This window comes from Syngnathoides biaculeatus, chromosome 2 (assembly GCF_019802595.1).
Source record: "Syngnathoides biaculeatus isolate LvHL_M chromosome 2, ASM1980259v1, whole genome shotgun sequence".
NCBI classification, from domain to species: Eukaryota; Metazoa; Chordata; class Actinopteri; order Syngnathiformes; family Syngnathidae; genus Syngnathoides; species Syngnathoides biaculeatus.
Window position 1 is genome coordinate 40,373,114 of NC_084641.1, and position 13,214 is coordinate 40,386,327.

Consider the following 13,214-nt stretch of genomic DNA (forward strand, 5'->3'; position numbering starts at 1 on the left):
GCTACCATGATTAATTTGGTAGGTTTCTACTACTTTATATATATTTTTTTCCATTTCATTTGACATGACAGGTCACTAACCTGGTATGTAATAGCTTTTTGTGGACAAAAGAGTTTGAGTTGTATCTTCTTTAAATGTGATGTACATGCCTGGAACACATTACAAGGGAGGCATTAGAGAGGGACTCGAATGAGTTGCCCGAGCAAGTTCATGCACAGTAGATACGGAAAATATTCGGATCCCCTACTATTTTTCACTTATTCTTACATTGTAGTCATTTGATAAAATCATTCATCCATCCATATTCTGAATCGCTTTTCCTCACGAGGGTCACGGGAATGCTGGAACCAATCCCAGCTGTCATCGAGCAGAAGGCAGGGTACACCTTGAACTGGTTGTCAGTCAATCTCATGGCACACGGAGACAGAAAACAGTCACACTCATCATCACACCTAGGACCAATTTAGAGTTTCCAATTAATGCATGTTTTGGGGATGTGGGAAGAAACGGAGTGCCCGAAGAAAACCCACGCAGGCACGGGGAGAACATGCAAACTCCACACACGTGGAGCTGGGATTTGAACACTGGTCCTCAGAACTGTGAGGCCAACATTTTACAGCTGCTCCACCGTGCCGCCACTTCTGTAATTTTAATGCTAAAAAATATGTTGATGGAAATATATTATCCATCCTTATTTCTAATTTAAGAGAGTGTCAGTACAGTTAATACATGTTTTTAAATCATTAAAATATACTGTTGAAAACAGACGTTTACATCCACTTTTTAAAAATATTGTGGTTTTTTTCTCACTGTCTGACATTAAATCAGACTATATTTTTCCTGTTTTGGTCCATTTTAATCACCAAAATTATTTATTTTTGCTAAATGCACGTATAATGAGAGGCCAATTTCAAATCATTTTTTGAAGTCATAAATGTACATACGGGGGGCACAGTGGATCAGCTGGTACAGCGTTGGCCTCACAATTCTGAGGTCCCAGGTTCAATCCCAGACCCGCCTGTGTGGAGTTTGCATGTTCTCCCCGTGCCTGCATGGGTTTCCTCCTGGCACTGCGGTTTCCTCCCACATTCCAAATACATGCAACATTAATTGGCCACTCTAAATTGCCCCAAGGTATGATTCTGACTGCGGCTGTTTGTCTCAATGTGGCCTGTGATTTGCTGGGAACCAGTTCAGGGTGCACCCCGCCTCCTGCCCGTTGGCAGCTGAGATAGGCTTCAGCACTCCTGCGACCCTTTGATCCTGCGAAAAGCGGCTAAGAAAATGGATGGATGGATGGATGAATGTATGTATGTATGTATGTATGTATGTATGGATGGATGGATAAAATGTACATACATTGAAGTGATGTTTTGTACCATTGCTTAAAACTATGAATTGGATCACACATTTCGGATATCCTTCTACTACGTTTTACAATAGTTGACGGTTCTGACATTCGTTCTGACAGAACTGGTGTAACCGAATTCAGTTTGTCAGCCAGTTCACTTGCAGATGCCTTTCCATGTCTACCCATAAATTTGCAGTCAGATCGATGTAACCAGTTTAGCAGTATGCTTCAGGCCATTGTCAATTTGGAAGACCCATTGAGATGTTGCGTCAATATTTTAACATAATTTTCTTTCCTCATTAGGCTTTCTATTTTGTGAAGTGCATGAACCCCTCCTTAAAAAAACAACTTCACAAGATGGTGCTGCCACCCCGGTATTTCAAAGTTGGGATGAGTTTCTCAGGCTTGTAAAATTCCCTTTTGTTCCTCCAAATACGAGAATGCTTTTTATGCCCAAAAAGATCTATTTTCGTTTCATCAACCCGCGGGACATGTGTCTAAAAATTAGATTTTTGTCTTGTGTGCATTCACAAATATATAATCTAGCTTTCGATGCTTGTTTTGGACTTCCTGGCAGAGTGCCTTTCCAACCCATGTTGGAAAAGTTCGGTACTTAATTCACTGCAGATAATGAAACACTTACCAACTTCTGCCAGCATCTTCAAATGGTCTTTTGCTTTTGTTCTTTCAGATATAAACACATTCATCCTTTGGACACAGAACCTGCCTCCTTCCCGAGTTGTTTGATGGATGTACATTCCCATGGCGTTTATACTTGCATATAATTGTTCAGACAACTGAACATGGCATTTTCAAGCATTTGGCAATAGCACCAAAGGATGAACCAGTCCACAGTTCTCTGACTAATATCTTGGCTGATTTCTTTTGATTTTTTCATGATGTTTCACAAAGAAGCGGTGTGTGAGAGGTGTGCTTTGTGTCATGAGCCAGCAGCATGGGGGCAGACCCAAATGCAGGACTCCCAGACAAGGGCATAATGTTCAGAGTGGTTTAATTCACAACTAAGGTGATACACAGTTTAAGCAATCCTAGAAGGCAGAGGCACAAAAACACTTCAAGGTCCAAAAACATGAAACGAGGTCCGATGACAACGAGGCAAAACTTGGAAAGATGAACAAAAACATGACTTAACTAAGGTGGCACAGGCTTGCTGTGACAGAGGATTTCTTTACACTAAACTTGCGACTTACGCACAGTAGAGGAGTCTCCCAAGATGCGGTAAAGCATACGCAATGAACTGGCCAATGCCAGTGACACATTGCCCAATTAAGTGCTTGGTCAATTAGTGTCCCAAATGCAACACAGCTGTGACAGCTGTCACAGGGGGCACTGCCCAGAGCAGTGACCTGGCCACGGTCCTCAGAGGAAGCGTCGCCCACGGCAGTGGCCAGGCCATGCCCATGAAACCTTGTTCTAATAAATCACCAAATGTCTAACTCAAAAGTTGTCAATAAACAAAAAAACAAAAAAAATTCAGACGTTGTTTTTGTCGCTGTAAAGCGTTGGCCTCACAGTTCTGAGGACCCGCGATCAATCCCGGCCTGTGTGGAGTTTGCCTGTTCTCCCCGTGTGTGTATGGGTTTTCTCCGGGCACTCCGGTGTCCTCCCACATTCCAAAAACATGCAACATTAATTGGACTCTCTAAATTGCCCCTTGGTGTGAATCTGAATTTGGCTGTTTGTCTGTATGTGCTCGTTCAGCGTGTACCCTGCCTCCTGCCCATTGACAGCTGGGATAGGCTCCAGCACTCCCGCGACTCTCGTGAGGATAAGGGGCAAAGAAAATGGATGGACGGATGACACCCTGAACTGGTTGCCAGCCAATCGCAGGGCACATAGAGACAAACATCCACAGTCACAATCACACCTAGGGGCAATTTAGAGTGTCCAATTAATGTTGCATGTTTTTGTGATGTGGGAGGAAACCGGAGTGCCCAGAGAAAACCCACACAGGCACAGTGATGGCATGCAAAATCCAGAAAGGCACGGCCAGGATCGGACCCAGTTCCTCCGAACGCTGAGTCCAACGCTTTACCAGCTGATCCACCATCCCGCCTGGATGCATGTTTATAGGCATATTATTCTTAGTGTAGTCTTTAGACTTTGAAAGTTAAGTCTGGTTTCATGTCCGACAATGAGGAAAAGGATTTTTATAGTCTACATACACATCTGGTTTGAACTGTGAATTGATTAAATTGTACCAATAATCACTTGAAAGTGAGTGATGGCAGGTTTTTATGCACTTCTTTTCCCAATGAGATGAGCTGTGAGAAGTTGACTGCACTTGTATCCTGTCAGGACCACTCCCTGACCCTACTGTCTATCCAGCAGAGATGTTACATCACTCTTGTTTGCATATGAGTGTAAAAGCGTCCCAGCTGACATGTTTGTATGTCATTTAGATGACCCACCAAATCCGTTGTATTTGTTCTGGTCAGAAAAATTTACGTTTTTATCTAACTTTTTTCCCCTCCCGCACTCTTCCTGATGTATTCCCAGAAAGACGAATGTGGACATCACCAAAAAGGTAAACTGAGACACAAAAGCAATTATACATCGATCTAAAAGCACTCTTAAACTACTCGTGAAATATATTAAGAGTTCTTTTCCCAAAAAAATTGTAAAAAGGATTCATCTTTCAATGCCATCCATCTATTGTGCACAGACTATTAACTTTAACTGAACAGGTGCAGACTGAGCCAATTGCTTGAGGATATCTTTCTGTTGTATTTTATAAAAATATATTAAATTGCCCCTAGGTGTGATTGTGAGTCCGACTGTTTGTCTCTATGTGCCCTGCGATTGGCTGGCAACCCGTTCAGAGTGTACCCTGGCTCCTGCCCGTTGACAGCTGGGATAGGCTCCAGCACTCCGGGCGAACTTCGTGAGGATAAGCGGCTATGAAAATGGATGAATGGACACAGCCTTGAGTGTGTATATCATGAATGCTGGATCATGTTAGTTTTCTGAGAATCTACAGCACCTAAGTGTAATTATACTGTATTATGTATTCTGACAAGGTTTGCAAGTCACAACTTTGTAAATTCACATTTAACAACTGCAGAGAGTACCTGGCCTTTATTGGAACAAATACCTTTTTCGAATATTACTTTAGCTCTGTGTAGCTGCGCTGTGTATGTTGATATATAAAGTGCTTATTGAATGTCAATATGTTTTGACTTGAAAACTTTAAGAGTGAAGAATGTGGTCCATGGTGCGATATAAGAATGTTGGACTTTCTCAGACACATCACTTGGCCACACACAAACAGTCAGGCTTTGCACAGTTGACAGCAGCAGTGATACCCAACCACGGAAACTTAATGGCTCTTCTGTGGAGACACCAAGCTACCAGAACTTACACCGGGAGCTGCTGCTTAGCCACAAGCTGTATGTGAAGCCAAGCACTGTTGTTGTCCAAATTAATTTGTGCTTAACTGCGAATTTATGCCGGCACCTACAGGGGTCTTGTGCTTGAGGAGAAGCCGGAACTGAAGAGAGTACTAGAGCAGCGGCGACTGGAGCTGCACAGGGAGCAGGAGATGGCTCAACAGCGACCTTCAGACCTGGAAACGGAGCTCCGCAAAAGACAACAGAAGCTACAAGAGGTCAGAAGTGCTTCAGAGAGCAGATACAAACCCTTAAAGCAAAGGTGTCAAACTCAAGGCCTGGGGACTAGACACGCCACATAATTTCATATGGCCCGCGAAAGAAAATCACGTTTGTTAACCTCTGTATTTTTGGACAAATATGCATGCAAACTCCAGATTGTGATATAATTAACAATAATGTTAAGATATTGCATTTACTGTTCCCAAACCATTTTTATAGAGTAACTTAAACAAACTTGAGCATATTATCCTCGTATTCTGATTTCAGATCCCTCAAGTTATGTAATGGTAATAATATACTTTGTTGATTAAACATTTACATGGTTTCACTCTTCAAACAACCCTCTGGGGGAAATCGTAACTAAAACACAGCCTGAGACAAAAACGAGTTTGACACCCCTGCATAAAGGTTACCTGCCACACATTTTTTTTTTAAATCTTTGATCTTTGATGTAGTGACATTGGGTTTGCAAGATCATCTTGATTAGAAATGCTCATGATCCCCTTTTTTATTTGGGGAAAAGGGAAAGTATAATACAACAAAGTGGTTGTACTTGTCAAAGGCGTGTCCTTCCTTAACCCAGTGTGGACCTGCTCCAGTGAGCAGAAGGGCCCACCTGCTTCTTGTTGCACTGATTATGGTCTAAATATATTGCCACGCATCCTGTCTGGTCCTTCACCAGATCGTTGTACTTTCATGTCACATTCCCGCAAGTCCATGTCCTTGTCCTTGATGCTCTGAGTACCAAACCCTGCCTCGTTGATGACCTTCACTCTCTGGCCAGTGATTCTGACTCTGCGGCCTGTTTCGACTGCCTGCCTGTGGACCGACCTTGGACTAAATAAATACGCTCCCCGAACTGTACCTGGTCTCGTGAGTCGTGCATATTAGGTTCAGCCTCGTGTTCTGGTCGTGACAGAACGATCTGGCAATGACGTGGACCCAGCTGACTCTGATTCAATGCGCAAGGTTCTCCGGGCTCGAGGGCTCCACCTCACCCAACATAAAGAACATTTACTGGGATTTAGTCGCCAGTTGGAGCAGTAGTTTTATCATGCTGGACGTTAGAAGTGCATACCACCTAGTGCGGATACAAGAGGGGGGTGAGTGGAAAACGGCAGACAACATGCCCACGGGTCATTATAAATATTAGGTGATGCCTTTAGGACTCACCCAATGCCCCTGCAGTATTTCAGAATTTCGTCAACAATGTTTTACGCGAAATCCTCAACATGTGTCTTTGTGTACCTACACGACATTCATATTTTCTCCCGGGGTGAAAAATCCCATGTCGGGCACGTTCGAGCTGTAATACAGCAGTTGCTGCATCATGACCTGTATTTCAAGGCAGAAAAGTGTGAGTTCTATTAACCCTCCATATCATTCTTGGGCTTCATCCAGGCAGAGGGTGAGATCCTCATGGATCCCCACAAGGTTGAGGCTGTTCTTCATTGGCCCACTCCTACTACTCACAAGGAGATAGAGATTTATAGGGTTCTCCAACTTCATTTTGAACTTTAGTTCAGTCACGGCCCCATTACATTCACTAACCTCACCCCACAATTACTGTCCTTCAATTGGAACCCAGCATGTCAGGCGGCCTTCCGTAAGCCCAAGGCCAGCTTTACCTCTGCTCCAATTCTAAACCTTCCGGATCGTGATCGGCAGTTTGTCGTAGAGGTTGTCACAGAGGAGTCCCAAGGACCGAAAGTTGCACCCCTGCGTGTTTTTATCCAGAAAACTGACATCAGATGAATTAAATTATAACACTGGGCACCGAGAGCTATCAACAGTCAAAGCAGCAATGTCTGAATGGAGATACTGGTTAGAGGGGGTTCAGGTTTCATTCCTGGTGTTAACTGATCACAAAACCCTGGAGTATCTTAAGTCAGCCAAAAGGCTTAATGCTAGGCAAGCTAGCTAGAAGCAAGCTAGAAGAACGGGAAACCCAATGCGCTGTCACGGGTTCATGATGGGGACAAAATCAAGTCTGTCCCCACGCCTATCCTCCCCGAAGTTTGTTTTGTGTCAATTTTCACCTGGGAAATTGAATCACGTTAATGATGAGACTTTCACACACCCGAACGGTGTCCCGATGACAGGCTCTATGTCAGCCCCCCGCTGAGGGGTAGAGTAATTGAATGGGGCCACACAAATCCTACAGTTTGCCACCCAGACATGGCACAAATGCAATCTGTGGAAGAGCAATGCTTTTGGTGGCCAAATATAAAGAAGATGTCAGCGAGCATGTCAACGTGTGTCCTTCTTGTGCGGTGAACAAACCTTCCTGGGAACGCCCCTCAAGGGGAGTTATGACTTCTGTCTGTCCCTGGTCACATATTTCTCTCATCTTCGTGACTGGGTTACGGGCTTCGCAGTGTCACACCACTGTTCTCACAGTGGTGGATCGACTTTCCAAGATGGTACACTTTATTGCACTGCCTAAAATTCCTTCCGCAAAACAGATGGCCAAGCTAATGAGGACTAGCGTATTGAGGTTGCATGGTCTTCTCACTGACATAGTCGTTGGGCCATCACCCGGAAACCATTGGCCAGACCGAGCACAGAAACCAGGACCTGGAGATTGGGCTACATTGTCTCGCCTCTCATGACCCGCGTTCTTGGAGCCAACAGATAATTGGGGAGGAATACTCCCACAAATCTCTTCCCTCAGCGTCCACTGGGTTGTCACCTTTTCACATTGTGCATGGTTATCCACCCTGTCTTTTTCCATCCATAGACTCTAGAATCGATGGTGAGACACTGGAAACCGCAGTAAGAAGAACTGGAGTAATGTAAAAAGACAAAAAAAACTTTCAGATGTAATCGAACCAGGTGGCTTGAACCATGTTGCTGCTGTGTTACTGCCGCGTCTCTGTGACTTTTACCGTTATGTGTTTTTACCCAGCCCTGTTAGTGCTGTGCTAGTACTGTATTGCTGCCGTGTTACTGCCGTGTCACAGGTACTGTTTGGAAAGAAAAGCCATGGTGTATCATTAAAACTTTGAAAACTCTTTCTATGTACTGTCTTTCTTTGTAAATATCTCGTGTTTCAATGTGGGCACATGCGGCTTAATGACAGGTACGGCTTATGTATATACAAATGTACTGGGTGAGTCTTATAATCAGGTGCGGCTTATGGTCCAGAAATTAGAGTAACTTGAAATTACAGCTAAGAGAGGAAGATTTAGAAATTAGAGAGCCAAGCAATGAATACAAGACAAATTAACCTGTCCCAGATATTTTCAAGACTACGTTAATATTCCTTTTTTTTTTATTTAAAAGTAACTGCGCTTTCTCCAATCATTTGTCAGATCCATCCATCCATTTTCTTAGCCGCTTTTCCTCACAAGGGTTCCAGGAGTGCTGGAGCCTATCCCAACTGTCAACAGGCAGGATGTGGAGTACACCCTGAAGTGGTTGCCAGCCAATCGCAAGGTCCATAGAGACAAACAGCCGCGCTCACAATCACACCTAGAGCGTCCAATTAATGTTGGATGTTTTTTGGATGCGGGAGGTAACCGGAGTGTCCGGAGAAAACCCATGCAGGCACGGGGAGAACATGCAAACTCCACACAGGAAGAGCCAGGATTAAACCAGGGTCCTCAGAACTGTGAGACCAACGCTTTCCAGCTGCCCCACCGTGCCCATTGGTCACATATGCACCCAAAATAAAATTACTGCAACTTCAAAAGTATCTCAAAGCAAACAGTTATTGTATCGCTAGCCAAAGTCATGCCATTTGCCTGTATATTGATAAATTATTAATTGTTTCAATGTATCCTGAAGGGAAACAATTTAGTCTTCATTAATCCATCCATCCATTATCCGAGCCACTTATCCTCAGAAGGGTCACAAGATTGCTGGAGCCTATGTCTTACATTGTCAATCAAAAAAAAAAAACCCTTTAGCATCTGTGTCAAAGCAGAATAACGGACCAAAACAGACAGCATTCATTGATGCTTCCATCCACTAAATAATGTCACTGCAGCTTTTAAGTTGATTTTGATACATTGTTAACCAGGCAAAGGGAAATTATTCTCTTTGTTTTTCATCAATTGGAAATGAGGGGCTTAGCTGACCACACAGTGTTCTTTTTTTTTGGATACAATTTTACAAACACTGTAAAAAAGAAAATTGTCAATGCTATTAACATGCTTCCCGTGTTTGTGTACTGTATTTAAAAAATCACAGAATTAACTATGAATCTAACCTTATACTGTATTGTTTAAAATTTAGACCATAAACAGTAAAAAGCTAATTTTGAGTCTTCGTCACCACATTCACTCAATTCCTGTGCATCTCCTTGTAGCGCTGACCACCTTCTACGCTAAGTAGATTTGGAACGGGCCTTAACAGTCCAGGGACAACAGACTACAGGAACGAATAGGCAGTAGAATGCGCCACAGAGGCTGGTTTTTGAGCTCCACTTGTTTAGCGTATTCATACATTGTAAACTACATGATGTAGTAAACATGGCTCATTTTTAGCAATGTAGTACTAACTCAACTGACCATATCAATGTGAATAACTCTTGTAAACACTTTTGCTCTTCGGTATGTTTATCATTCTTCCAGTGAATAATGTAATTTCTGGGGTCTGAAACATGCCCAAAAACTCACCAAGGTATGCAAGCATATGTATCCTTAAAGGTCAAGTGTCATCCCTATAAATATTCTAAAATAGATATTGTAATGAAAAATACATATAACATTATTCACTTCAATGTCTATACGAAAAAATAAATGAGCAGAGAGCACGTCATCCACGCGCAAAGTTGCAGAAGTGTCATTCTATGACATCCAAGTGGTTACCATATTAGCTGCATCCCCTGTCTGTGACGTCACCCAGACATTCACCAATGAAAACTCGGGGTGGACCCTACTATGGGAGACAAACACCCCCCTTCTGACAGAGAACATCACACAACCAAGTGAAGTTACCAGGGCAATTTACCCTATTGTTTCGAGCCATATTTAGATGATATGCGATCACGGCCAAACCGCCTCCCCGTCCATTCCACTTATGCAGCGGAAATGAGCCATCGCAGCTCATCGCAGCCGGCCGGTGTGGCTAATTTTCGGCGCCGAGGTGCCTTAACAAGGAGCCGAGCCGGGCTGCTTTAGGGCGTTCATAGTAGCCGCAGTACGTGATGAACAACACCGTCGGGCCAGGGCGCTTTACGGCATTGTCGTCGCATGTGGCTGAGTGCGGCATTGTCCACAGCGTTCTTCAGAGCCGCCACCGTCCGCAAGCCCTACGCGAAGCCTTCGCAAAGCTGTGACCGGTGGACGCGGTGCCTCAACCAGTGTAGCTCATTTTTGGCGCCGAGGTGCCTTATCACGGAGCCGAGTTGAGATGCTTTAGGGAGTTGTTCATAGCTGCCGTCCATGATGAACAACACCATCGATCCGTGGTGCTTTACGGCGTTGTTGTCGCACGCGGCTGAGTGCGGCATTGACGGCAGCGTTCTTCAGAGCCGCTCCCGACGCGTAGCCTTCGCCGAAGCCGTGACCGGCGGATGCGGTGCCTCGGCCTGTGTGGCTCATTTGTGGCGCTGAGGTGGCTTATCACAGAGCCGAGCCAGGCTGCTTTAGGGCATTGTTCATAGCCGCCGTCCGCGATGAATAACACCGTCGAGCCAGAGGGCTTTACGGCATTGTCGTCGCATGTGGCTGAGTGCGGCATTGTCCGACACTGTCCGACCCACACATCGACACGTTTAGCACGCCTGTCATATGTACGCAGATCTTTTGTTACGTTATGAGAGACCGATTACGTGGTCCGCCCCAAACTATTATTTTTTTATAGTAGCTGTATACACGCCTACCTGTTATTTGGAACGCACGAAGCTCTCGTACTCTGCACCCGTGCAATCCATTTTGCACGACGAACCAGGTTTCTTGCAAACTTATGAAGGGTAAATCCATGCTCCCGAGTGTTCAAGCAATGTCCAGCAATGCAACGAGCGGGCATTTTGGCTAACACGAAGGAACAACGAGCTACCTTCCCGGATGTAAAACTAATAGAGTCCATTTGAGGGCGGTCCTGCCTAGTTTGTCACTTCCTGCTTTTTCTCGAAAACCAATCCCTCGAGAGGATTTTCACGGCGGGAGTTACAAAAAGCTGTGTACGTTAAAAATTGTGTGGTGAAAAAAACGCATGGGTCCATGTCGGCTGCCGTTTTTCATTAATAACATACTAAAAATCATGCATTTCATGACAGTGGCCCTTTAATGTGAATTTTAGAGGTTCCCACTACAATCCCCCCAAAAGTAACCTATTTGTTCCCCATTGGATAGTTAGCAAAAACATCATCCCCAACGACAATTTCCCCAAATACCCCAATCGGAAACACAAAATTGAAACATTTTTCTTGGCTATGGTATCTAATGTGGGCAGAATTTCGTGTGAAACTATGACAATCATTTAAAGAATTCACGATATATATATATATATATATATATATATATATAGAGGCCCCGTAGCTCAGTGGTTAGAGCACTGGTTTGGTAAACCAGGGGTTGTGGGTTCGTATCCCACTGGGGCCTCCACTCCCTGAGAAGGGTTGCGTCAGGAAGGGCATCCGGCGTAAAAATCGTGCCAAACATATGTGCGTTCATCTGAGATGACACGCTGTGGCGACCCCAAAAGGGACAAGCCGAAAGAAACTTACTATATATATATATATATATTGGTCTGCCAGTGATGTTTATCATTCATTTTTAAGTGTGATTATTGCATTTGCTGTGACGACTCTTACTATAGTGTCACTCTGTTGCCATAATGGTGGTGTGGCGGGAGAGTGACTAAATTGTGTTGCATTTTAATCCTTGCAGTACGAGCAGGAGGAAATCCGGCAGAGGGAGAACCAACAGAAGATACCCGAGTTTGTTCGTGTGAAGGAAAACCTGAGACGTACGCAGATGTACGAGCAGTGAGGTCCCTGCCACACAAGCCCAATTACTCCATCTCATTCAGTGGGTTTTAAACTGTCTTGTTTACAACTCTGAAACATAACGTATGCCAGGAAACACAAAAGTCCTATACTGAGCTATACATGCAAGTGTTGTTCAGTTGGGTTTGCACTGAGTGGGTGTTTTTGATGTTTTTTGTTTTTTTTTATCTTTATGATATTATTTAACCCCAATCCAAATCAACTCCTAAGAAGCAGCGAAAGGGTCACACCTGTCCAGTGAGGCACTAAGAGGGTTTTTGGGGAACACTGTCTTTACAATATTTCTGTCAGTGTTAGTAATTGAAAGGCTACTGTCATGTATCACGTTTGCTGTTTCCAGAGTGCAGTGGAAATAAAGTGTATGGTTCAAAGAGACTCGCTCACGTATCATTGTACACCATTCAAATGGTTTGGCAATCAATTTGCATGCAGTTTTTTTCCCCTAGGACCCCATGCCTCTTTTTCACATGTGTCTGACTCTTGGTGAGCTGATCTTTTCATTCCTTCGTGGAGCGAGAGGAGAAAGCAGACCATCTGGAGGAGGCTCTTCAGTAATACTCAAAGGTATTGTTAAATCTGCAGTATGTAATTTAAAAAAAAAAAAAAAAAGCAATTTTTACCTAAGCCACTGCTCGATGTTGATTAAACCTGTCAGGTCAGTTAGCATCTTTTTGTATTTTCAGCATTTGATTTTTTTTTTTTTACTTTATATTAATAGATTTACCGAATTGGATGGCGTAGTGGAGCAACCGTTTAGAGTGTTGGCCTCACAGTTCTGAGATCCAGGGTTCAATCCCGGCCCCACTTGTGTGGAGTTTGCATGTTCTCCCCGTGATTCCGGTTTCCTCCTCCATCTAAAACACATGCATTCATTGGAGAAACTAAATTGCCCCTAGGTGTGATTGTGAGTGGGACTGCTATCTGTCTCTGTTACCAGCGATTGGCTGGCAACCAGTTCAGAATGTGTCGGACACAGGAACAAAACTTGTTTTATTGGCAGACATCGAAACACGACTCGCTTAACGGCGGGAACTCTGTTACCTGCCCACTCCGGAAGAGCAACAACAAAAACAATCCGTGCAGAACCCCGCACCCCAACTCGAGGTGCCGCGGGTGAATTGACCCCTCCGTACAGGGCACTTAACCACGCCTCCTGAAGTTACGTCACCCCATGTGTGCTAATCTCAGACAAACAATTAGCAAAAATGGCTGCGCAGCAAGAAAACACTAGAGCGAAACAGTCCGATTTACCAGCCGATTTCTCACTCGCATT

The 13,214-nt window shown here is 44.2% G+C and overlaps 1 protein-coding gene and 1 non-coding gene across 2 annotated transcripts; both read left to right on the forward strand.

The window, feature by feature from the left end:
* The first annotated feature begins 3,321 nt into the window (after window positions 1-3,321).
* Window positions 3,322-12,316, forward strand: zgc:195245 (uncharacterized protein LOC565483 homolog). Its single transcript, XM_061805086.1, has 5 exons — window positions 3,322-3,761; window positions 3,872-3,899; window positions 4,617-4,761; window positions 4,835-4,979; window positions 11,823-12,316. Exons 1-5 carry the CDS (start codon window positions 3,756-3,758, stop codon window positions 11,922-11,924), a joined length of 426 nt encoding a protein of 141 aa, XP_061661070.1. The 5' UTR covers window positions 3,322-3,755; the 3' UTR covers window positions 11,925-12,316.
* On the forward strand, window positions 11,462-11,534 carry trnat-ggu (transfer RNA threonine (anticodon GGU)). The gene has a single exon. It is a non-coding gene; the product is annotated as a tRNA-Thr (tRNA).
* Window positions 12,317-13,214: the final 898 nt, after the last annotated feature.

Bases quoted from the DNA above. Each gene is read 5' to 3' on its own strand.
- zgc:195245 (XM_061805086.1), top strand. The intron at 4,762-4,834 runs GTATGTGAAGCC...CGGCACCTACAG, and splicing joins CTGCTGCTTAGCCACAAGCT to GGGTCTTGTGCTTGAGGAGA. The intron at 4,980-11,822 runs GTCAGAAGTGCT...TAATCCTTGCAG, and splicing joins GACAACAGAAGCTACAAGAG to TACGAGCAGGAGGAAATCCG.